Source organism: Muscardinus avellanarius (assembly GCF_963383645.1).
Source record: "Muscardinus avellanarius genome assembly, chromosome: 12".
In the NCBI taxonomy this organism is placed as follows: domain Eukaryota; kingdom Metazoa; phylum Chordata; class Mammalia; order Rodentia; family Gliridae; genus Muscardinus; species Muscardinus avellanarius.
In genome coordinates this window covers 37,439,990-37,467,113 of record NC_137798.1, presented here as the reverse complement: position 1 = coordinate 37,467,113, position 27,124 = coordinate 37,439,990, and the positions used below count along the sequence as shown (strand labels likewise).

The following is a 27,124-nucleotide window of genomic DNA, read 5'->3' as shown; positions in this document are numbered from 1 at the left end:
CCCCTACCTCCATCCCATCAAAATAAACTCTCAGCTGTTTTCCTCACTACACAAATATACTTGTTCGACTGCTTATCCACAGTGTAATTATTCTGTTCATTAGCTTAATGGCAGCATAATTTTGCCTGTGGTAGTATGATTTTTACCAATTTGACTATGCTACTGATGTCCATATTAGCATGCACACTCTTAGAGGGCAGAAATTCTGTTGCTTTGTATTTTATCCACCTCAGGCTGCTCACTCAAAGTGAAAGGATGACCACAGATAACTGTGCTAGTGATTCCACTTGCTGCACTTCTCCTACTCCCTCAAACTCTGCCCAGGTTCCTTCTCCACCCTTGTCTTTCCTGATCAGAGCTAAGGTAGCTGAGCTCTTGAACCTATCACCAGAGCTTCTTTGTCCTCTGACTCCCAAAGAGAATCTGCCACTAGGAGGTGCCAGCGAGAGGTGAGACTGTGGGAGGAGAAAGGGGGATTCATCATGCATCAGGTATTATTATTATCATCATCATTGCGCTTCTTTTTGCAGTACTAGGGATTGAGCTCAGGTGCATTCTACCTCCAAACTATACCCCCAGCCCTATTTTTATTTTTTATTTTGAAACAGGGTTTCACTGAACTGCAAAGGGCCTCACTAAGTAGCTGAGGCTGGCAGAGAACCTTTGATCCTCCTGTCTCAGCTTCCCAAATGCTGGGATTACAAGTGTGCACCACCATGCCCAGCTTCATATCATATATTATTATTACCTACTTCATACACTACTCTCTCCTGCCTTGCAGTAGTGGTGTTGGGAGTGGCCACAGCTTCCACTGAGCAATCCTTTTTATACCATTCCAAGCAGTCACACAGTTTCACTAACACAGTTTATTCCCTCACCTTTTTAGGCAGAGAGGCAATAACAATTACCTGCTGTCATTAGTCTCTGGGAACTTTGCCATCTCTTATTGGTTCCCTCAATGCTGCCCACACCTCGGCAACTAGTACTTTCATTATACTAATTCCTTTTTTTAATGTTAGGATTCTAACTAATATAGTAGTTTAATATAAACAAGTTACTATAATTCTCCAATCCTTGGATAAAGAAAATATTCACATATTTCATGCAAAGCATGAACTCTCTACTTAATTCTAAAAGTTAAAATAAAATTAAAACAGTCTTCAGAGAGTCATTCAGAGGACTTTGGTTGAATAGAAGGAAGAAATAAATTTTTTTCCTTTTTTTTTTGGGTGGTACTGGGGTTCCTGGAAACCCTTCTACCTCCAGGCTACACTCCTAGACACCTATTTTTTTAATATTTTTATTTTGAAACAGGGTCTCTTAAGCCAGCAAGGCTGTCTTCGAACCTGTGCAATCCTCCTGTCTCTGCATCCCAAGCGCGGGGACTACAAGGGTGCACCACCACACCTGGCAGAAAGAAAAATATTTTAGGTAACATTAGAACTTGAATACTAGAACAGTGCATGTATTTTCAAAACTTTTAAGGAAATTAAAATTCTTCTCAAAGAAATGTTAACCTTATTATGTTATGAAAAAGAAGTGATCAATAATTCCTAAGAATTTATCAGTGTGTATTTAAAATAAAGATCAGGCCAGGTGTGGTGGTGCACGCTTATAATTCCAGTACTTGGGAGGCTGAGACAGTAGGATCATGGGTTTGCAGATAGCCTCAGTTACTTAGTGAGGCCATCTACAATTTAGTGAGACCTTGTTTCAAAATAAGGAATAAAAAACAGGGCTAGGGGGTGTAGCTTGAAGGTAGAATGTCCCTGGGTTCAATCCCCAGTACCAAAAAATATAAAACAATAAAAATAAAACAAAGATCTACAGAAGCTAATCTTGGAATCTACTGAACAACTAGTAAGTAACCTAAGAAACAAGCAAAAACTTTGCAAAACTGTAACACTAACAAAGTAAAAAATTAATAAAGTCTCACTAACAACTCTGCCTTATCTTGGCAAGTTCAGTAAGACAAGAGCATATATAAATATTATAATTTGTATTTCCCATCCTCTAGCCTTCTTTCCTTCTGCAATTACTACAAGGATGAGACGTCCTTTGCTCTATATTTATAGTTATGTAACAATTCTATAGTCTATGTAATCTCAAATTTAAACTATTAGCCACAAACACTGCTGTCAACACATTCATCTCTATGTTGCTATACAATTCTTTTAAAATAAATAAGAATTATCTTTTTCTTTAAAATTTCTTCTTAAAATGAGCTTGTCATCCAACCCATTGAAAAATTTGAATACATACAAAGAGTTGCTAATTAGCATTCAGAAAGATATTTTTTGCTTGTACAGGTCTGTCTCTATGAATTTTCCAAAAGAATGTCTCTTTCCAAGTTAAAAAACAATTTATTCTCAACATGGATTGGAGAAATACATGTTGATATATAAAGCTCTTTCTGATAAATGACAATTCACTACCCCCCAAGCTCTTTTAAAGGATTCAAGTAGTTTCTAAAGAAATACTATACATTTAGATGGAGCTTTTGCTCCATCCAGTGATTACAAAAAGGATGAATTATTTTCATATGTAACTTTCATCTCATACTTAATAGCCTGCCTTATCAAAGAAAATGTCTCAGACTCCATTAAGTTTATAAATATGTTAAAACATTAAAAATATCCATATTGATGAGGCTGTACTGATATTTTCAAATATCATGTACATTGTCAAAAACTGAATTCTAAGCCTTTTAATGATTATTAAATGTCAATGATATGACTTGGATAACTAGTAAATAACTGATTTGCAAAGATACTTAAAATCTTCATTATCTTTCCAGAAACACACAGACACACAGACACAGACACACACACACACGGAGGAGATTTACAACTATTTTAACTATTTATCCAGTGAAATCTAGGAAAATTATTAGAAATAGATTCAATATAAAGGGTAATAATTAATATTTAAATTCCATATTAAAAAGATAACCACTACTACATTCAAGTATTATATATTTGATAAGTTATAATGCTAATTGTTCTCTTATTTTAACATTAAATAAGCAACAGAATATAAAATTTTCCCATAATATTATTTACCAGAAAGTCACTTTTTCTAATATTTCCTCTTATTTCATTCAATAAGTATTTGTTGAGTGTCTGCCATGTATACTAGTGCTTTAAGTGTTAAACTGCAGTAAACCAGCCAAGTTTGAGTATTTTACACTTCAGTATACTTGCATGTTATTGCTCGTCTAGAAAATACTTATATCACTACCTTCCAAAATGCCTTTATGTTTTTGTAAATATGCCCATTCTGACAATATCCTGAAAGGCTCAATTTATGCTTCTTATCTCTGATGAAAAATTTATGACTTATTTTTATGACAAAAACAGCTTGCCTGCCATGAAGTTTGTTTTTCTGTACAGCAACATCAATACATCAAAGAAAGCATAAATAGCTTTAAACTTTCAAGATTTAGTGGGTAGGAGGATTCAAAATGGCGACTGTGGGACGCAGCTCATCTCAGTAGCTGGAGCAAATAAAGTTCAATTACTGAGAAGGCAGCATCTTGACAAACAAAATAAACAAAGCAGTGGAAGATACCACAGGGAACCACGGTGGAAGGAAATCCAGTTCTCTGAACACAAAACCCACTGCAAAAAGCCTGAGTGTGTGACTGACCTGGTGTGGCAGCCAGTGCCATCTTGGGCCACTGCCCGAACCGTGATTGTGGGCTTCGGTGTGGCTTCAGCACTGCAGCCCCAAGAAATCCCGGCAAATAATCCAAAAACTTGAAGTGCAGAAAGTGGCTGCAGAGCTCCAACATCTTAAGCAAGCAGCACCACGCTTGAGGAATGCAGAAAAAAATCCAAAAGCCCATGCGCTCACCAGTGCCCTCTAGAGATCCGGCCCGCAGGGCAACAAGGTAACTACTTGTTACTCGGTACTCGGTGTAGGTGGAAGACCACCCAGAGCAGCCGTGGACCCCAGTGGGCTAAGACCTGGTGGCCCATCCTGGAAGTAGTCCAGTTAGAACCTCCAGAAACATAGGAAAGGCATAGTGCTCATAGCATGGTGCCTGCACAGGGTCATAGGGGGTTGCTCCAAGACTATACTAGATACCCTCTGGGTGCAGGTAGGGAGGCACAGGCCCAGGATGGGAAGGCACAGAGAACAAGGCCTGAGATCATAGAGCCCAGGGTGGAGATCACAGAGCCATGGCCGGAGAACACAGAGTGCAAACTGTCATTAAGTAGGTTCAAAGCTAACAATAGGTTATGGAGCAAATGAAAGACATTGGAATATATTCCAGAATCTACCACAGTGAACAGACATACAGATATCATATGGGCCCGGGCCCTATATATGTAAATTAGTAGAACTACTTTTTTATGTATTTTTCCTCTCACACTGTCTCTATTTGTTCTGTTTTCTGTTTTTCTTTTTGTTCTTTTTTTCTTATACCTTTTTTGTTTGGGTTGTTTTTTGTCTTTGATTTATAATTGCTAGTTTTTGTAATTTGCTTTTTGCTCTTTCCCCCATTCCTTTTACAAACTTCCTTGCTCTAGCCTATCTACATGCTTCTCTCAAAACTGTTTTTTCCCTTACTGTATCCCCTTGTTTTATAATCAAACTATCTTATATCTCCATACCCTAATACTCTACTAACAACAAGAATCCTACTATCTAACCTTCTCTCATTCTCAACCAGATAGTACCTTATTATACTTAAATCCTTGCTCAACTTAATCATATAATCTACTTTCCCCAACTCCTATACCCATCATCCCAGCACCTCTCCCCTTATCCAACCCTCACCATTAAAAAAAAAGCACTGCTTACCCATGCACAAACTTGCTGACACCTCTAAATTCCTACTGCTAAGATCGGATCAAACAGATTACCCACAGAATCAATACAATAATGAAAATGCCAAGACATCAGAAAAACAAGTATGAGAACCCTGAAAATATGAGAACTAGAAACAGTAAGGAAATAAGGGAAATCACATATACTGACCTACAAGAAATGCAAAAAGAAGAATTCCGAATCCTGATCTTCAACATGATGAAAGGCCTTATAGCAAGTGCAAGGAAATGAAAGAGGAAATGGAGACATTAAGAAAGAATCAAAAAGAGGCCTGGAATGAAATGAAAGAGTCAATAAATGAAATGAAGACAACAATAGAAATAAATTCTGGAAGATTAAATAAAATGGAAAATAGAATATCACTGTTAGAAGACAGTTCATTCAAAACCAAAAGCACAGTCAACAGCATATAGAAGTCACTACAGCAACAAAACATAAACATTCAACAACTATGGGACAACATGAAACTTTTAGCAACCTAGTGAGACCATGTTTCAAAACTACACTGAGATTCCATCTAACCCCAATCAGAGTGGCAAGCATAAAGATGTCAAATAACAACAAATGCTGGAGAGAATGTGGGGAAAGAGGAACTCTTTTACACTGTTGGTTGGAGTGCATACTAGTTCAGCCACTATGGAGATCAGTTTGGAGATTCCTTAGAAAACTGGGAATGGACCCACCATATGATCTGGCTCTACCACTCCTGGGTATCTTTCCAAAGGGGTTGAAATCAGAGAACTATAGTAGCATATGCATATCCATGTTCACAGCAGCACAATTTGTAATAGCCAAAATAATGGAACCAACCTAGGTTTCCATCAACAGATGAATGGATTGCAAAATTATGGGAAATATACATAATGGAATTCTACTCAGCTACAAAGAAGAACAAAATCATGTCATTCACAAGAAGATGGAAAGACTTGGAGAATATTATGTTAATCAAGATCAGCCAAGCACAGAAAGAGAAGAGACATATGTTTTCTTTAATATGACCAAACTAGGGAGTATTAGGGATACCAGAGGAACTCCAGATACTGAAGGGGAAGCTTCAGAAAAGTTAGAAAGGAAGGGAAGGAGAGGAAGAAGGCTGAAGTTGATTAACTGGAGGAGCTACATTCAAATATGTGTATAACTGTGAATGTAGCATGATCAACCTGGACATTTATTGTTGGGAGGAGGGGAAAGGGGAAGCGAGGGTGGGGCACCAAGCACTGTGTGAATGTATGCCATTTTCAATATGATCCACATAAAATAAAAATAAAAAACTTTCAAGATTTACCTGAAATGGGAATATTCTGGGAAACCGAGAGCTGCACATCTCCTGTTCCTGGAGGCATGTCAATAACTAAATAGTCCAGTTGACCCCAATCTACCTAAAAACCAAAATGATAAAAATAACATCATTGTATAATAATTCCAAGGCATAGTGACAGAAACAAAATTAATGTGTTAATTGCAAATGTTAAATAATAGCTGCCACATGAGTTTTCACTAGGTGCCAGGCTCTGTACTAAGGTCTAGGATACTCAGATCAGAAGTGACAGTCATTGCCTCTAGGAGATCTTTGAATGATGAGCTTGAGTTTCCAGATGACTGGTCCCTATCCACACGTACCAATGGTGAACGCATTTCACAGTAGTCTTCTGGTCAGGACAGATCATTTATTTTCACTGGTATGGCCAAAATTTTGTCTAGGTAGATCTTAGTTTTTTGTCCTTAGGGTTTTTGTTGTTGGTAGTGGTATCTGGTATAGCACTTCCTATGTTAACATATATTTTTAAAGTTTATTATTTTTTATTCATAAAATTGGAAACACATTAATAATGCAAACCAAAATTTATTAAAAAATTTTTTTTGGTGGTACTGGGGGTGGAACCCAGGGGCTTTCTACCTCTGGGCTATACTCCCAGACCTATATTCTATTTTATTTGGAAACAGGGTCTCACTAAGTTGCTGAGAGCCTCACTAAGTAGCTGAGGCTGGCTTTGAACCTGTGCGATCCTCCTGTCTCAGCCTCCTAAGCGCAGGGATTACAAGCATGTACCACCATACCCGGCACCAACCAAAATTTAATAACAAGAAAAAACTCAAATATAACTAGCACACCAATACTATTAAGTATTAACTAATAATATTTATTAGCATACCAATACTATTAATTATTAACTAATACTATTTTGGTTCTTTCCAGGTATCTGTCCAGATCCCTTCTCTACCCTTCTCTGTCCTGATCAGAGCCCAGGTAGCTGAGCTCCTGGGCCTATCACTTGAGCTTTCTTGTCCTCTGGCTCCCAAAATAATCTGCCACTTGGAGGTGCCAGCGGGAGATGAGACTGTGGGAGGAGAAAGGGGGATGTATCATGTATTATTACTAATATCGTCGTCATCGTCGTCGTCATCATCATCATCATCATTTTTTTGTGTAACTGGGGATTGAACCCAGGGGTATTTTACTTCTGAGCTACACCTTAGCCCTGTTTATTTTAGAACAGGGTCTCACTAAGTTTTGAAGGGCATCACTAAGTAGTTGGGGCTGGTTACCCACCTGTGATCCTCCTGTCTCAGCTTCCCCCAAGTACTGGGATTACAAGCATGCACCACCATGCCCAGCTCAGGCATTGCTTTAAAAAAAGAATGTAACTATGTAACCACGTCTGTAATGCTCAACCTCAATTTAGATAGGTCTCAAAGCTATCTCCAGCTCTTTTCTCCTCAAAGAACTCTTCCCTCTAGATTTCCCATCACCTGAAATCCCCATGGATCCTCTCAGTTGCCTAAAACAGAAGCTTAGAGTTATAATTCCCTTCTCCCAATGCCATCAGCTACTCTGCCTTCTAACACTCTCTCAAATTCATCCACCTCTCTGCCTCTCCACTGCCAAGAGGCCAAGTGAGGTAACTCCTGTCTTACCACATAGGAGAACCTCCCAGGCCATTCTTTTTGCTTCAGTGTTACCCCATCTAGTCAGTTCTGAACAGCACTGAGAAGCTGGCTGCATATAAATACAAGCCTGATTGTGCTTTTTTTTTTTTTTTTGCTTATAACTCTTCTACTGCTTTTAGTTATTGTTTGTTTGTTTGTTTGTTTGTTTGTTTGTTTGTTTGTGGTACTAGGGATTGAACCCAGGGGCATTCTACCTCTGAGCTATATCCCCAGCCCTATCTTTTATTGTTTATTTTGAAACAGGGTCTCACTAAATTGCAGATGGCCTCACTAAGTAGCTGAGGCTGGCTGAGAACCTGGCATCCTCCTGTCTCAGCCTCCCAAGTACTGGGATTATAAGTATGGGCCACCACGCCCAGCTTCTACTGCTTTTAGGATGAAGTCTGGGCTTAAGCTCCATAATGTTCTGTCTGATCTTCATTACTAATTCCTCCTTGTTTTTCAGATCCCAGCTTAAAATTTTCTTGGGAAAACTTTTCCAACTCCCAGTAGATCAAATATAGGACTCTATTATGTACTTCTCCTAATCACTCATTCACTCACTTAAGAAATGTTTAAGTTCTGGGTATTGAGTTAATTATTAATAATTAAATAGTATCATGGCACCTGCTTCAGAACTTACAAGATACAGAGAAAGATATTAAGAAGATAAGCATACAAATAATATATATTAGCAATTTCATAAAAAGAGAAGCACTGTAAAGGCAGTAAAATGTATATAGGGAAAAGCTTACTAGTTTTGGGAAACAGAAAAGATCAATATGGCTTGAGGGCAGGGAGTGAGAAGGGTGTCATTTTACTCTTATTCCCTGATCCACCTTCCTATAAAACTGTAGTGAGAAGACTGTCAAGAAATGGCCACACAGGAGATGCTTAGTAATTTCTTTCTTTCTTTCTTTCTTTCTTTCTTTCTTTCTTTCTTTCTTTCTTTCTTTCTTTCCTTCTTTCCTTCTTTCCTTCTTTCTCTTTCTTTCAATTAATACATCTATTCAATCCATATTTATTGAGAACTCATTAGGTGCCAGGTATTGCTCCAGAGCAATGAACAAAACACATTCCAGTTATGATGAAACTGGCATTTCAGTAAAAACATGCAGAAGGACAGAAAAATCAGACAGTAATGTTTGCTATAAAGAAAACTACAAGTATCCTTCACTATACAAACTTATTTGGCTCCTGCTGTAGAAATTCAGATCAAATAAGAAAAAAAGTGTTAAAAATTTCTTCAATTTCTGAATTACAGATAGCAAGTGGTAAGAGTCTGAATATCAAAGGATCTATCAAAGAATGTCCTTGAATCTCTTTGGTCCCCCAGGTCAGGGTGGTGAAGAATACTTGTAGAACAGAAAAGATGGAATGTCTGTCTACTTGAGACAAAGTGACCAGAGCCCTTAATGATGCGATAAAACAACAGATGCAGCTCTCTGAAGGAAAGCAACCCAGCCAGCTCGAGAAAGTAAAAGGACCCCAAGATGGGGATAGGACATTCAGGGAGTAGCAAATAATCAGTACTCCCTTTAGGAAATAGCATTCTCATAACCACTGATCTCTCCCCTTCCCCAACATTGTCTTACTCTGAAACATGATCAGTATCTGACACTATATATTGATTTGTTTTTCAGGAATCCTATCATATTTCACAGAAACATGTATTTGATACTGATAAACTGACATACTGAAGAGAATAATGAAACAATGAGCAAAACAGGTGATAATCATCTCCCCTCAAAGTGGTGTTAGAAATTGATCAAAATACCATGAACACACTATGTGGGTCCTTTGACTGAGATAGATATCCCTGGCTCAGATACACAGTAAAGTGAAAGCAACTTACTAAAGAGACTTCCAAACTAATGGCAAGAGAGACATGTTGATGCCTCCCAGTATTATTGTACTAGGTGGGGTCTGAATCTTGATAGCAAGTAGTGTTTGCTTTATGTAAGTGGATATGCCGACATAAGGGGCATAAATGTTTACTATCATTATATCTTCTTGTTTGATTGTTCTCTTTATCAGTAAAAAGTGAGTCTTTGTCTCATCTGTTAAATTTTGGCTTGAAGCCTGCTTAGCTGGATATGACAGTAACTACCCCTGCTTGCTTTCTATCTCCATCTGTATGGAATTTTTTTTCCATCCTCTCACTTTTACCTGTGAATATCTTTGCTGTAAGGTGAGCATCTTGCAAGCATTATGTAGTTGGATTTTGATTTTTAATCCACTTTTCATTTTTTATAATATGTGTGTACATTATAATTATATAATCATAGTGAGGTTCAGAATGACAAATACATGCATACTACATTCATTGTGTGCTTCCCTCCAGCTCTCACTCTCTCCCCAGAGGTCATCTTTACATTAATACACATAACTTCACGTACGAACAAAGGCCTATTTGAATAGTTTTGATCATCAAATCTTATCCTTCTCCTCCCTATCTCCCTCCTTGGATCCCCCATTCCACCAATGTCTCCCCTCAGCAATCTAATATTCTCGTCATTTCCCATATCCTCTTTAGCTTCCACATGAGTGAAAACATAAGGCCCTTTAATTTCTTTGACTGGCTAATCTCACTAAGCATATTATCAAGTTCCATCCATTTTTTTCTCCAAGTGATATGATTATGTATATGTTTTTTAGATGGCTGCATAGAATTTCATTGTGTGTATATACTATAATTTCATAATCCATTTGTCTGTTGATGGCTACTTAGGCTGGCTCCATAGTTTGGCTATCTGAGACCATTTATATTCAGTGTTATTATAGGAAGGTGATTTTTTATTTATGTCATTTAGAGTTATACTTTCTACTTGATGATATAGTATTAGTTTTCCTTGACTTAGATAGTCATCTCAAAAACATCCCTTCTCTGGTTCTGGAGTTTAGTTTTTTTTATCTTTTTTTATGTTTTTTCCCTAATTCTAGCTTAGAAGAAACTTATCATCATAAAGGCAATATATGATATATTCAAAGCCAACATGATATTGAACCAGGGAAACAGAGTATTCCCTTTAAAATCAGGTACAAGACAAGAATACCCACTATTACCTACTATTCAAGATAGTATATCTTGAATATATCAACTACTATTCAAGATAGTAGTTGAAATGCTAGCTTGAACAATAAGGCAAGAGAAAGAAATTACTAAAGGGATACAAATAGGGAAATTATTGTGTTTGCAGATGACCAGAATAACACGATACTGGCACAAACACAAAATTCATAGACCAAAAGAACTGATTAGAAGACTCAGAAATAAATCCTCACATTATAGCCAGTTGAATTTTGACAGAGCAAAAAACAAACAAACAAAAAAACAAAACAAAAAAACAACCAGGCTGGATAAAAGACAGCCCCTTTTCAACAAATGGTGTGGATGTCTATACGTAGAAAAATGAAATTAGACCCCACTCTCTCACCTTGCATAAGAGTCAACTCAAGATGAATCAAAGACCTAAAAATTAGACAAAAACTTTGCAAATACTAGAAGAAAACACAGGACCAACTCTCTAATATTTATGAACTGGTAGAGACTTTCTTGATAAGACTCCCAACGCTCAGGAAATATAACTGAAAATAAGTAGGATGGCATTAAAAAAAAGCTTTGTATAGCAAAGGAAACAAGAATCTGAAGAGAAAACCTACAGAATGGAAGAATATCTTAGACAGCTACTCCTCTGATAGAGGACTAATATCTAGAATAAATTAAAAACTAAAAAAAAAAAACACCACCAGCCAGGTATGATGATGCACATCTATAATCTCTAGTACTTGGGAGGCTGGAATTGAAGGACCACAAGTTTGAAGCCAGCCTCAGCAATTTAGTGAGACCCTCCCAGAAACTTATTAGGAAGACCTTGTTTCTAAATTAAAGGAAAATAATAAGCCAGGCCTGGTGGCACATGCCTGTAATCCTAGTACTTGGGAGGCTGAGCCAAGAGGATCACAGGTTTGAGACAAGCCTCAACAACTTAGCTGACATACTGTTTCAAATGGGAAAATAAAATAGGGCTGGGGTGTAGCTTGGAACCAGAATGCCCCTGAGTTAAATCACCAGGAAAAAAATAACGAGAGAGAGAGAGAAAGAGAGAGGAGAGAGAGAGAGCGTGCGCACGCAAGCAAGCTCAATTAATAATGGGCTATTGAGGAGACTTCCGGGAAGATGGCGACGGAGAAAAGCGGGGCTTAAGAGCCCCGCTAACAACCAATCTCCATTACCACAAAATCAGCGCCTTTCATAGCCAGAAAACACCATCACCAGAGAAACAAAAAAATCACCAGGCTCCAGAGAGAAAGCGGACTGAGAACAGAGCTCAGAGCCACAGAGGAGATAACCGGCCTCACGCCCGAGGATGCGGCAGCAGCGCCATACTGCTAGTGGCAGCGGCAAGTTCACCGGACAGCTACAGCAAGCTGAGGTGAGCCGCTGCGGAACAGCCAGGCAGGATTTCTCACCGCAGGTAAAATCTAAAGCTCCCAGTGGCTGAGCTCAGCACACGCCACAGGGATTCAGAGTGGAAATCAAAACCAAGAAGAAATAGGCCAGCCTCACGGCCGAGGGCATAGCAGCGGTGCCATATTGCCACCGGCGGCAGCAGCAGAGAATTCACCGAATCCAGTACAGCTACATCTGCGTACTCAAGAACAGTGAGTCAAAATGCGGGCCACAGAGGAGAAATCAAAGTACTGTACTCCCTGGGACTTGACCCAGTAGGGGAGGGGCGGTGGCAGAGATATCACACCATAGGAGAACGTGCAACCTGGCACAGTCTAAAGCAGCCTCTATCTACTCTCTGGGTCGGAGACTCTGTGATACAACCCAGTAAAGGAGTAGTGGGGTCTGAGATACTACTGACTCGAGATCCAGAACACCTTAAGTGAAGTCATAGTGACCCAAGGGAAGAACCCAGAGAAGGCACAAACTTCCTAAATCATGGGAAAGAGAAATAATACTGGAGCAATGAATGCCTACAACCCCACAACATCAGAACCCGATAAAACAGAAAATCAGAGATTTCTAGAAGATCAAATCAGGAAAATAACTGTAGAAATAATAGAGGTGCTTCGAAAAGAACTCAGAGAGAGCCAAAGAGAGATAAAGGATGCAATTAATGAAGTAAAGGCCTCAATTCAAAGCACAAACAACCGATTAGACCACATGGAGAACAGAATCTCGCTCTTAGAAGATGATCATTCCAAAAATTAACGCATAGTTTCTAATCTAGGAAAAAATATCCGACAGCAGGAATCTGATATTTAAGAAATATGGGCCCATTTTAAGAGAGCTAACCTAAGAATAATTGGAATAGAGGAGGGAAAAGAAAGTGAAACCAAAGGGATCAACAAACTCTTCAAGGAAGTAATAGCAGAAAATTTTCCAAACATAGAGCAAGAGATTGATACACAGGTCCAGGAAACTTATAGAACTCCCTTTAGACAGGATCGGAGAAGAGGATCCTCACGCCACATAATTGTCAAAATGACCAATGTGGAAGCCAAGCAGAGAATCTTAAAGGCAACAAAAACAAAGGGCCAAGTGACATTCAGAGGCAAGCCAATTAGAATCACTCCAGACTTCCCAAACCAAGTCATGAGAGCCAGAAGGGCTTGGAGTAACATATTCCAAACTCTGAAAGAAAACAACTTCCAGCCAAAAATTTCCTACCCAGCAAAACTTTCTATCAAATTAGATGGAGAAATAAGAAGCTTCCATGACAAACAGAAACTGAAGGAATTTATGTCTTCAAAACCAGCACTAGAGAAAATACTCAAAGAGACTAACTACAAAGAAGAAATAGGTAACACACACCAGAACCAGAGAAACAAGAGTTTCCATCCAACAGTCAACTAAGATTGGTTATCTGTGGAGATTCATTACTTATGTTAGTCTTTTACCTATCACTAAATGATATTGTTTGCCTTTATTGTTGTTAATTTTTAGGATTTCTAGTTGGAATATTAATATACCTTCAGATATAGCATTTGGAAATATTTTATCCCATTCTATTAGTAACTGTTAACTCTGTTTACATTGTCTTTGGATATACAATATTTTTTTTTATTTTTTAGGGAGTTTGTATACTCTTCTGTTGCCTGTGCCATTGAAATCATATCCAAGAAATCACTGCCAATTTCAGTGTTGTGAGGTTTTATGACCCAGATTTTTCTCCTAAAAGTTTATAGTCTTAAGATTTATATTTAGGTCTTTTATCTATTTTGAGTTAATATTTGTATATGGGATTAGGTAAGGGTCCAACTTTATTCTTTTCCATGTAATTATTATGTTTCAACAATATTTAGTTAAAATATTATTATTTCTACCACCAAATGTTCGTGGAAACCTTGTCAAAAATAACTTGACAATATAGCAAAGAATTTAGCTCTAGGCTTTTATTTAACTCCAATGGTTTATATATCTGCCTTTAGAATAGTACTACACTGTTTCAATTATTGTAGCTTTATATGGTTTGAAATCAGAAAATATATATCTTCTAGCTTTGTTCTATTTCAAGATCGTTTTGGGTATCTAGAGTCCATATTCCATATTAGGATAGAGTTTTTTTCTGAAAAATAAATATATAAATATATGATAGTTTCACCTAAAAAAATAGAAAAAAAATATTCTCTGGTAAGAAAGAAAGTAAAAAGAAATATTGAAATGTTATCTTTAAGTCATCAAAAGCTTGGTATCAGACATATGAAACTGTTATGTGAAATTATCATTTTTAATTTTGGATAAATTGCTATAATACTAGATGTCAACCACTAAGCCTAGCATGGGAGGGAGGGATGGGGAGAGAATGGGGTGGGGATCGGGTGGGGGCTGACTGGGCGATGTGTGCATGTATGTCTACAAAAGTTTGTATCCCACTATGATGTATGAATACAGTGCACCAATAAAAAAAAATAATGGGCTATTGAACTGAGTTGATACTTTTCAAAAGAAATACAAATAGCCAATAAATATATGAAAAATGTATAAATTTGTAGCGATCAGGGAAATGCAAATCAAAACTACACTGAGATGGTATCTAACTCTAGTTAGAAATGGTGATCAAGAATAAAACAATAATAAACCTAAGCAAGGATATGGGAGAAATACAATCTCTTATACACTGTTGAAGGTTGTAAATTATTATAACCACTATCAAGATCAGTATGGAGGTTCTCAAAAGACCAAGAATGGAACCACCAAGGTTATCCAATGGCTACCATATATAAAACCAAATCCTAAAAAGATAAAGGATGGGCTGGGAAAGTGGCTCAGTGGTAGAGCCTTTGCCCAATGTGAATGAGGCCCTGGGTTAAATCCCCAGCACTGAAAAATAAATAACTTTTCATTTTATATCCTCGGCACTGAAATTGTGAGCACTGTCAGACTGACAAGTTTCTTTGTTTCAGACACTGAATGACTGGTGCCAATAGCTTAAAATCATTAATCTTTGGCATTTAACCATATTTGTCACATTCCCTCCAATTTCTTATTTCTGAGAATAAAGTTCCCATTACTAAAAAATACTTCAATGTTAAAGAAACTAATTTCAGATGATTCTTAAATTTAATTTAAGCTATCTGGAAAAAAGTACCTCACCCAGCACCACCATCACACATAGTAGGCTTTTCATAAAGATTTGCTAATTAGAATTGGACTGAACTAGTCAGTATCTGAGTTGAGTTCCAGATTTATGGCATTCGTTACACTAGCACTGAAATATACTTACCAGGAAATTCCAGTTCTCTTATAAAAGAGCCACCAAAAGAATTGATTTTAGAATGAAGATTCTCTAGAACTAGTGTTTACTTATACAAATTGTTACCTGAATCCAGGTTTTATGTGGCCTGAAGCATATATAATTTGAGTAGTCATCTCTTAGAATAAAAATACAAAATTACAAATGCAAAATTAGGTAGGCGAATATAGATACTTCTCAACTTACAATGGGGTTAAGTCTCTATCATAAATTAAAAATATCATAAGTCAAAAATGCATGTCACACACCTAATCTGCTGAATTTAATAGCTTAGCAACATGGTACACTCTAGTGTACAGTTTGTTTACCTTCTTGACTGTGTGGCTAAATGGAAGCTGTAGTTTGCTGCTGCTGCCCAGCGTCATAAGAGACCATACTTGGCTAGTCAAGGAAAAGATCAAAATCCAAAACTAGATGTAGTTTCTACTGAATGTGTATTGCTTTCCCACCACTGTAAAGTCAAACTATCTTAAGTCTGGATTAAGTCAGAATGTGAATAAAAATCACAATAAACTATCGGTGCCTTAGAGATCCGATTTCTTTTCTCTAAGATCTCAGGAATAACAGAAATGCTTACATAGAAAGGCTTCCTGACTGCAGCCTGGCTTTCCCTCTCCACCTAGAATAATGCACAGCTGCCAGGACCTCACAGGGCCTCCTGTAAGCTTAGAGCAGGAAGCTGAAGCTTCATTAGCTTCTTGGTAACCTGACCTCTGGAAAACCTTCTCAGCTCCCTCTCCTGCTCCAGACTCAAAGGATCCCAGCAGGAGAGGCTGAATCAGTCTAGAAGTGGAGTTACCAAGGTAATCCACATGCTCTGTGAATAAAGAGAGCAACACTGCTGCAGAGAATTCAGCAATGTAGCTACAAAGTCAAATATGTGCATTAAACCTGAAGTGGGACTAAAGAGCAAAATGGAAAAATCAAAGACAAAGCCAGAACTTGTTCTTCTGGTCTAACTGGCACATAATAAAGAGACCAATAATGTCTGATTATATATATATATATATATATATACACACACACACACACACACACACACACACACACACACATATGTATGTATATATATACCTATACATATTTGAAAATAGCTAGAAGAAAGGGTTTTTATTATTGCAACCAAAAGGAAATGAGGTTTGAGGTGATAAATATGTAATCACTCTGATTTGACCATTAGACTATGTAAACATGTGTTGAAACATCATATAATATCTCATAAATATATATATATATATATATATATATAAATTTATGTGTCAGCCAAAAATAAAATAAGGCTTAGGAAAACAGAAACACAAAGCCAGTGTTGAGGAAATTGAGAAGAAAGAGATGAAGCAAAGACGAGGGACAGAAGCAGTCAAGACCGCAAAGACGAGGGACAGAAGCAGTTAAGACCTGCGCCTACAAAAAGAGGCTTCCCGTTCTCTTTTACGTGGTAACACATGACCTCCATTTCCCTCTAAAGTGTTGAGATATAACAATTTTGAATCTAAATGTAATGCAGTCCCTGAAATTTCATTCAAAGCCATTCAAATAACCTTAAAACAATTTTTTCATTTGTCCCTGTGATATGTTAAATATATATATATGGTCTTTGTCCCTTTCCTGACTTAAGAAATGCTCACATAGAAATGCTTCCTAACGACTTCCGGGAAGATGGCGACCGAGAAAAGCGGGGCTTAAGAGTCCCGCTAACAACCAATCTCCATTACCACAAAAAGAGCGCCTTTCATAGCCAGAAAACACCATCACCAGAAAAACAAAAAAAACACCAGGCTCCAGAGAGAAAGCGGACTGAGAACAGAGCTCAGGGCCACAGAGGAGACACACGCGCCCGAGGACGCAGCAGCAGCGCCATACTGCCGGCGGCAGTGGCGAACTCAGCGGACGGCTACAGCAAGCCGAGGTGAGCCAATGCGGAACAGCCAGGCGGGATCTTTCGGCGCAGACAGCATTTAAAGCTCCCAGTGGCTGAGCTCAGCACACGCTGCAGGGATTCAGAGTGGAAATCAAAACCAGAGAAGAAAAAATACACCAGCCTCATGGCCGAGGGCGTGGTAGAGGCGCCATATTGCCACCGGCGGCGGCAGCAGCAGTGAATTCACGGAGTCCAGTACAGCTACATCTACATACTCAAGAACAGTAAGTCAAATTGCGGGCCACAGAGGAGAAATCCCAGTATTGTGCCTCCTGGGACTTGAGCCAGTGAGGGAGTGGTGGTGGCAGAGATATCACACCATAGGAGAGTGTGCAACCTGGCACCCCCCATAGTTTAAAGCAGCCTCTATTGACTCCCTGGGTCGGAGACTCTGTGATACAACCCAGTAAAGGAGTAGTAGGGTCTGAGATAATACAGACTCGAGATCCAGAGCACCTTAAGTGAAGCCATAGTGACCCAAGGGAAGAACCCAGAGAAGGCACAAACCTCCGAAATCATGGGAAAGAGGAATAACACTGAAATAATGAATGTGCACAACCCCACAACATCAGAACCTGATAAAACAGAAAATCAGAGATTTCTAGAAGATCAAATCAGGAAAATAACTGTAGAAATAATAGAGGTGCTTCGAAAAGAACTCAGAGAGAGCCAAAAAGAGATAAAGGATGCAATTAATGAAGTAAAGGCCTCAATTCAAAGCACAAACAACCGATTAGACCACATGGAGAACAGAATCTCGCTCTTAGAAGATGAGCAATCCAAAAATGAATGCATAGTTTCTAATCTAGAAAAAGATATCCAACAGCAGGAATCTGACATTGAAGAAATATGGGCCCATCTTAAGAGAGCTAACCTAAGAATAATTGGAATAGAGGAGGGAAAAGAAAGTGATACCAAAGGGATCAACAATCTCTTCAAGGAAGTAATAGCAGAAAATTTTCCAAATATAGAGCAAGAGGTTGATACACAGATCCAGGAAACTTATAGAACTCCCTTTAGACAGGATCGGAGAAGAGGATCCCCACGCCACATAATTGTCAAAATGACCAATGTGGAAGCCAAGCAGAGAATCTTAAAGGCAACAAAAACAAAGGGCCAAGTGACATTCAGAGGCAAACCAATTAGAATCACTCCAGACTTCCCAAACCAAGTCATGAGAGCCAGAAGGGCTTGAAGTAACATAATCCAAACTCTGAAAGAAAACAACTTCCAGCCAAAAATTTCCTATCCAGCAAAACTTTCTATCAAATTAGATGGAGAAATAAGAAGCTTCCATGACAAACAGAAACTGAAGGAATTTATGTCTTCAAAACCAGCGCTAGAGAAAATACTCAAAGAGATTAACTACAAAGAAGAAATAGGTAACACTCATCAGAACCAGAGAAACAAGAGTTTCCATCCAACAGACAACTAAGATTGGTTATCTGTGGAGATTCATTATTTATGTTAGTCTTTTACCTATCTCTAAATTGTATTGTTTGCCTTTATTGTTGTTAATTTTTAGGATTTCTAGTTGGAATATTAATATACCATCAGATATAGCATTTGGAAATATTTTATCCAATTCTATTAGTAACTTTTAACTCTGTTTACATTGTCTTTGGATATACAATATTTTCTTTTATTTTTTAGGGAGTTTGTATATTCTTCTGTTGCCTGTGCCATTGAAATCATATCCAAGAAATCACTGCCAATTTCAGTGTTGTGAGGTTTTATGACCCAGATTTTCTCCTAAAAGTTTATAGTCTTAAGATTTATATTTAGGTCTTTTATCTAGTTTGAGTTAATACTTGTATGTGGGATTAGGTAAGGGTCCAATTTTATTCTTTTCCATGTAATTATTATTTTTCAACAATATTTAGTTAAAAGATTATTATTTCCACCACCAAATCTTCGTGGAAACCTTGTCAAAAATAACTTGACAATATAGGGAAGAAGTTAGCTCTAGGCTTGTATTTAACTCCAATGGTCTATATATCTGCCTTTAGAACAGTACTATACTGTTTCAATTATTGTAGCTTTATATGGTTTCAAATCAGAAAATATACATCTTCTAGCTTTGAAAAAAAAAAAAAAAAAGAAAAGAAATGCTTCCTAACTGCAACCTGGCTTCCCCTCTCCATCTGGAAGGTGGAATGTGCTAGAAGCTTGGCCCTCACTCAGTGTGTCAATGTAGAGACATTGGAACCTTCAAGGGATGCAGCTTAGAGTGAGGTAATTGGGTCATGGAGGCAATGACCCTCAAAGGGCTTGCAGACTGAGCTAGTTATTCAGAAAGCAAGGTACTATAAAAGAACAGGGCTGGCTCCTGAACCTCGCTGACTTCCTCTATCATCACGTGATCTCTCTCATCACGTGATCTCTCCTATGGTGACACAATCCACCAGGGGACCCTCCTCCAGAGGCCAGACACATGGAACCACCTGACCTTGGACTTTCAGGATCTAACACTAGAAACTAAATAAGACTCTTTTCTTTTAAATTACTCAACATTAAGTATTCTGTTATTATGACAAACTAATACAAAAGGTGTGAGATGCACTTAAGACTGGTCTCAGCTCTATGGTCAAATTTTTTAGGCAAATTACCAAGATCCTAGGACTTTTGATTCAATTCATTTCTATAATTTCAAATGGCTCTTCCTGCCCTAAGAATTCTTATTTTTATACATAATTATCTTCCCAAATTTACTATATGCTCCTTATAATGAAAAAACATTTATTTGCAGCCGGGCATGGTGGCGCACACTTGTAATCCCTGTGCTTGGTAAGTGGAGACAGGAGGATCACGCTGGTTCGAAGCCAGCCGCGCTGGCTTAAGAGACCCTGTTTCCAAATAAAAATATAAAAATAGGTCTGGGAGTGTAGCCCAGAGGTAGAAGGGCTTCCAGGAACCCCAGTACCACAAAAAAAAAAAAACACATTTATTTGCATTTCTATACTCTCCATATACATCTAGTCCTCTCCACAATCTCTAACAGTGTTTAATTAATAGCCACTGGATGATTCTATAAATCAAGTTGCCACTTATAACTTTATTATATAACAACTTTATTATATAACAACTTTATTATATAACAACTTTATTATTATAACTTTATTATATAAAATCAAAATGTTTACCATGTAAGGCACCTTTTATATACAGTATAAATCTAAAGTGAAACATAAGTGTTTTTCTTTAAATTGGAACCATGAATTTTACTCTGCCTATTTATTTTGGTGTCTAAACATTCCTACGAAGGAGAAATTTAAACATAAATGCCATAGAGATCTGAATAATATAAAGATTTCTACTTCAGTTGATGGCATACTGATTTGTGGAAATGATAAAACAAAACATAATAAACTTATCCTTGAGATTATTCTAATAAGAGTGAACCTAGTTATACGATAAGAACATATTATTACACATTATAAGCTACAATGATATGTGTTATTCCCTAATTTTTTCATTTTCCTCCATATGGTAAAGTTCTCTAATCCTTTTTCAAATGTCTTTGTTTCTATAGGAAAATAAGGGAGAGAAAAGAGCTACTTGGATAAATCCCTTCAAAGTCACCATAAATCCAAGAAGACAAAGTTATGAGAAAGAAATGAAAACCTTATTTTTCTTTTCCTTTATCACTTCCTTCTTTTTTTTAAGCTATCTTTCAAGCAAAAGTATAGAGCAGACTGACTCTGACAACTTGGAGATAGTACCAACTTACAGAAGATCTGTTATTTTAAGAAATTACCAGTGGCTGAGAAGGTATAGCTCAGTGGCTAAGTACTTGGCTAGCATGTGCAAGACCCTGGGTTTGATTGCTAGCACACACAAAAAAGTAAAAGAAATTGTATAAAAATTGTAATCCTCTCTAAATACATAAAAGGCTTAAGTTTCCAATTTTTCTTAGTAAGAGAAACATCACTTGATTAACCTACTTTGGTACAATACATAAAATATATCTAAACATGCAGCACTCTAATATGAAAAATTATAAAATGATAATATACTTCTAGAAAATCTTTAGGAAAAAGAATTTTGTTAGAGAAAATTCACAGTCCTGAAGGGGCAGGATTATAGTGGCAATAGCAGCTGCTTTCTGGGGCTCCATTAAGAGTACCCACAAGCTGCACATGGTGGTGCACACTTGTAATCTCTGTGCTTGGGGAGGCAGGGACAGGAGGATCGCGCAGGTTCGAAGCCAGCCGCGCTGGTTTAAGAGACCCTGTTTCAAGAATATAAAAAATAGGTCTGGGAATGCAGCCTGGAGGTAGAAGGGCTTCCAGGAACCCCAGTACCACCACCCCCCAAAAAAAAGAGTACCCGAGTACCCACAACCACGGATCAAGTTTTAATGGCTCTTAAAAGGCATCAGAGCACTTGAGGGATATTATTGCTCTGGGACCAATCTGCCAACACTGCCTGATAGGGATGATATGAAGAATTGTCCCAGCCAAGTTTATTCCTTACTTCTAGCTACCTGCCAGTTGGGCTGGTGAACAGGACAAAGGTGAAAGGGTAGGCCCACACATCACAAGTGGAGAAGAGCAGAAGGACTAGTTATTGAGATTGTGTGATAAGGTTGTTACTAGATACTGTAGATATACATAATTGCTGTAAAGTAGGCATTATAACCTATTTTATTTTGTATTTTTTGTGGTTCTGGGGATGAAAACCCAGGAATCTTCTACCTCCAGGCCACAACCTAGACCTATTTTACTTTTTATTTAAAAACAAGGTCTTGCTACAATGCTGAGAACCTCACTAAGTTAATGAGGCTGGCTTTGAGTCTGCAATCCTCCTGTCTCTGCCTGCCAAGTACTAGCATTACAAGCATGCCACACCCGGCAGTATAATCTCTATTTTAAACATAAGAACACTGAGGATTAGAAGTTATAAAAGCTTTCCAAGACCGTGTTGTTGGTCAATGAGAGAGCTGGGATTTGCATCTGGTCTGTGTGACTTGAATTATGTCATGAGGCACAGTGCTACACTTCTATAAGCCTTTGAAGAATTCTGTTAGCAGAACCTCATGAGCCCAAGAACATAAAAGCTTTTTTTTTTTTTTTTTTTGAGGTACTGGGAATAGAACCCAGGGGCACTCTACCTCCAAACTACACCCCCAGCCTTATTTTTTTTTTATTCTTTAATTTGAAACAGAGTCTCACTAAGTTGCAAAGGGCCTCACTAAGTAGCTGAGGCTGGCCACAAACCTCAATCCTCCTGTCTCAGCCTTCCAAATGCTAGGATTACAATCGTGCATCACCATGCCTGACTCAATAAGAGCTTCATTGTGCTACTTTTCCAGTATATGGTAAAGTAGGTATATGAAATACAACCTATAGAGCTGGGCATATCTAAATTCTAATCTTTTTTTTTTTTTTTTTTAGAAATTAGCTAGAAAACTGGCATATCTAAATTCTAATCTTTTTTTTTTTTAACAAATTAGCTGTATGATCATAGGCTAGCCAAGAAACCTTTCTGGACCTTAGTTTTTTCTCATCTTTAAAATAAAGTATTTTAGATTAGTTGATTACTAAGTTTCCTTCAAACTGATTTTTTCAAAAAGGGCTGACAATAATCTGTTTGTGTAAAGTGAAAAATATCTGTAGGGAATGCTTACAGAAAAAGTAAATCTAGAATAGTTTTATTCCAAAACACCAAAATAAAAGAAATAAGCTTTTTTTAAAAAAATGAAGAGGAAAAGGTGGAGGAAGATGGAGAAGTAGTAGTGATATTAACAGTGGTAGTTGTATATCTCATATAAGAACAAAAAAGGGTCAAGCTCCCTTGGCATAGTAAACATACTTATTTTACAAAACGATCATATTTCCTTTGAAAAATTCAGCTGAAATTTTCAAAGAAATGAGATTGTGTGTGATTGTGTGTGTGTGTGTGTGTGTGTGTGTGTGTGTGTGTGTGGTATGGTACTGGGGGGTGGAACCTAGAGGCTTTCTACCTCCAGGCTATACTCCCAGACCTATTTTATACTTTATTTGGAAACAGAGTCTCACTAAGTTGCTGAGAGCCTCAGTCAGTAGCTGAGGCTGGCTTTGAACCTGTGCGATCCTCCTGTCTCAGCCTCTCAAGCGCAGGGATTACAAGCGTGTACCACCACGTCCAGCAGAAATGAGATTTAAATTTATACGGAACTACAACATACTCTGCCATTCTAAACTATCTCATTCTATTTCTTCTGGGAATTAATGAATTATGTTCATACCGGATGTTATAGTTTACAAAGTGGATGCATTCCAGAATTGTTGAGGAGATGGCCCTCCCACTCCCCAGGTGAGGAGCAGGGAGGGGATTTATACAAAATCCATGAAGATTGAAGATTTTCAGCCTAATTTTCTAGCAGATACAATTATTCTTTCTATGACAGGGACATCCTAGCCAACAAAACCAAGCTAAACTCATTTTGATACTTCCCACACATCAAAAAAAAACAATTTTGGATCAATAAAAGGATGGGAAAAAATGTCACTTAAGAACCTGATCCTTGGGTGTGGTAGAGCACGCTTGTAATCCCAGTACTTGGGAGGCTGAGACAGGAGGATCAAGGTTTGTGGCCAGCCTCAGCTACTCAGTGAGGCCCCCCATAACTTAGTGAGACCCTGTTTCAAAATAAAGAACAAAACATAGGGCTGGGGTAGAATGCCCCTGGGTTCAATCCCCAGTTCCTCAAGGAAAAAAAAAAAAAAAGAAGACCCTTATTCTTATCCTCTTTTTTACTCCTTACATTTGAGATTTGTTTACTTTTTATTTACTTTATTACTAGTACTACATAATTTCAGATATGTTTTGTTTTCTGGTTGTTCTTAGTAGAGGAGCTGCTACTTATAAGAATCAATTATACTATAAAGATTTTTCTTTAGACCATACAAACATATTAGATATTTAAAAAATGTTATTTAGCCGGGCATGGTGGCGCATGCTTGTAATCCCAGCATTCGGGAGGCTGAGAGCAGAAAATCACAGTTCCCAGACAGCCTCAGTTATTTAGTGAGGCTCTCTGCAACTCAGTGAGACCTGGTTTAAAAATAAAGAATAAAAGATAGGGTAGGGGGTATAGCTCAGAGGTCGAATGCCCCTGGGTTCCATCCCCAGACCTGCAATAAAGAAAGAAAGAAAGAAGGAAGGAAGGAAGGAAGGAAGGAAGGAAGGAAGGAAGAAAGAAAGAAAGAAAGAAAGAAAGAAAGAAAGAAAGAAATTTATTTTTTTTATTTGGTACTGGGGACTGAACTCAGGGGCATTTTACCTCTAAGCTACACCCCTAGACCTGTTTTTTGTTATTGTTTTGTTTTGTTTTTTTTAAATTTGAAACAGGCTCTAAGTTGCAGAGGGCCTTATTAAGTTTCTGAGGCTGGCCACAAACCTGTGATCTTCCTGTCTCAGCCTCCCAAGTACTGGGATTGCAGACATGTGCCATCACACCAGGTTTAAAAAAATGTAAATAGTGTAAGTTTGTTCCCATTCTTCTAAGTATCCTCAATACTGTTACCATTTGATCAACCAATACCACTTCTGGGTATCTACCGCCTCCAAAAAGGAAACCAAACTACCAAACGAATGCATGCATATCTATGTTCATAGCTGCACAATTCACCATAGCCAAACTATGGAAACACCCAAGATGTCCATCAACAGATGAATGGATTACAAAACTGTTGGATATGTACACAATGGAATTTTACTCAACCATAAAAAAAAAACAAGTAAATCATTTACAGGGAAATGGATGAAACTGGAGGACATTATGCTAAGTGAGATTAGTCAGTCACAGAACAAGAAATTGGATGCTTTCCCTAATATGCGAAAGCTAGAGAGAAATGGGTAACAGGAGGAACTTTATATGAAGAAGGAGAGTCTATAGAGGAGCAAAAAGGCAACCTAACTGAGGGGATGGGAAGGGGGAAGAGGGAAACTCTATAAAGTACATGATGTACTTAAACATATCAAAGTCAATCACTAAGCCAAGCATGGGAAGGAGGGAATGGGGAGAGAATGGGGTGGAGATCAAGTAAGGGCTAATTGGGTGATGTGTGTATGTCTCCACAAGTCTTTTATTCCATTAAGATTATGACTACAATGCACCAATTAAAAATAAATAAATAAAAATAAAAATGTAAATAGGTTATAGCTTTAATATAATTTAAAAAATAATCTGCCTTATCCTAGAATAGCAAAATCAGTTCTCAGTAATAAAATCCATGCAGGAGGCACCACAATACCTGACTTCAAATTATACTACAGAGCTGTAGTAATGAAAACAGCATGGTATTGACACCAAAACAGCATAGACCAAGGGAACAGAAGAGAAGATACAGAAAAATATATATGTACAGCCAATTGATTTTCAACAAAGGTGCCAAAAATGTATGTTGGGAAAAAGAAAAACAGCCTTTCAACAGATGGTGTTGGGAAAACTTATTATCCATTTGTAAAAAATGGAATTAAATCCCTATCTCTCACCCTATACAAGAGTCAATCCAAGATGGATCAAAAACCTGAAAATTAACCATAGACTTTCTAATTACTAGAAGAGGACTTAGGTCTTACACTCCAGTATATAGATACAGGTAGAAACTTCCTTGATAAGAACCCTAAAGATCAAGAAATTAAAACATGAAGTAATAAATGGGATATCATTAAACTAAAAAGTTTCTGTTTATCAAAGGAAACCATCAAGAGTCTAAAGAGAGAGCCTACAGAATAGAAGACCTTTGCCAATTATCCCTGATAGAGGACTAATATCTAGAATATACAAATTACTTAAAATACTTAACCCTAAGAAATCCATAAATAATCCAATCCAGAAATGGACTTGAACAAAAGTAAACAGACAATAAATACATGAAAAAATATTCAACATCATTAACAATCATGGAGATGCAAATCAAAGCTACACTGAGATTTCATCTAACCCCAATCAGAATGACAGTCATCAAGACGTCAAACAATAATAGGTGTTGGTGAGGATGTGGGAAAATAGAAACTCTTCTATATTGCTGGCAGGATTGCAAATTAGTACAGCCACTATGGAGATCTGTGTGGAGACTCCTCAGAAAACTGGGAATTAATCCACCATATGATCCCACTATTCCATTCCTGGGTATCTTTCCAAAGGCACTGACATAAGAATATTATGGTGATGTATGCATATCCATTTTTTTTTTTTTGGTGGTACTGGGGAAGGAACCCTTCTACCTCTGGGCTACACTCCCAGACCTATTTTATATATATTTTTAAAATTTGGAAACAGGGTCTCTTAAGCCAGCACGGCTGGCTTCGAACCTGCACGATCCTCCTGTCTCTGCCTCCCAAACGCGGGGATTACAAGTGTGCACCACATGCCCGGCTGCATATCCATTTTTATAGCAGCAAAATTCAAAGTAGCCAAATCATGGAACCAACCTAGGTGTCTATCAACAGATGACCGGATTGCAAAATTATGGGATATACACACAATGGAATTCTATTCAGCAATAAAGAACAAAATTATGTCATTTGCAGGAAAATGGATAGGCCTGGAGAACATTCTGTTAAGTAAGATTAGTCAGTCAGAGAAAGTGAAAGATCATGTTTTCTCTAATATGCGGAAGCTAGGGAGTACCAGGACACAAGAGGAACTTGAGACCAAGGGGGAGAAACTTCAGTGGAG

The 27,124-nt window shown here is 37.8% G+C and overlaps 1 protein-coding gene across 1 annotated transcript in view; it reads right to left on the bottom strand.

The window, feature by feature from the left end:
* Positions 1–27,124, bottom strand: part of NUBPL (NUBP iron-sulfur cluster assembly factor, mitochondrial) — a gene marked incomplete at both ends in the record, with an annotated part of 253,458 nt that overhangs the window by 55,883 nt on the left and 170,451 nt on the right. Inside the window, one exon of the mRNA XM_080707130.1 lies at positions 6,122–6,215. Coding sequence (XP_080563256.1) covers positions 6,122–6,215 — 94 coding nt within the window. The remainder of the gene's footprint in view (positions 1–6,121; positions 6,216–27,124) is intronic.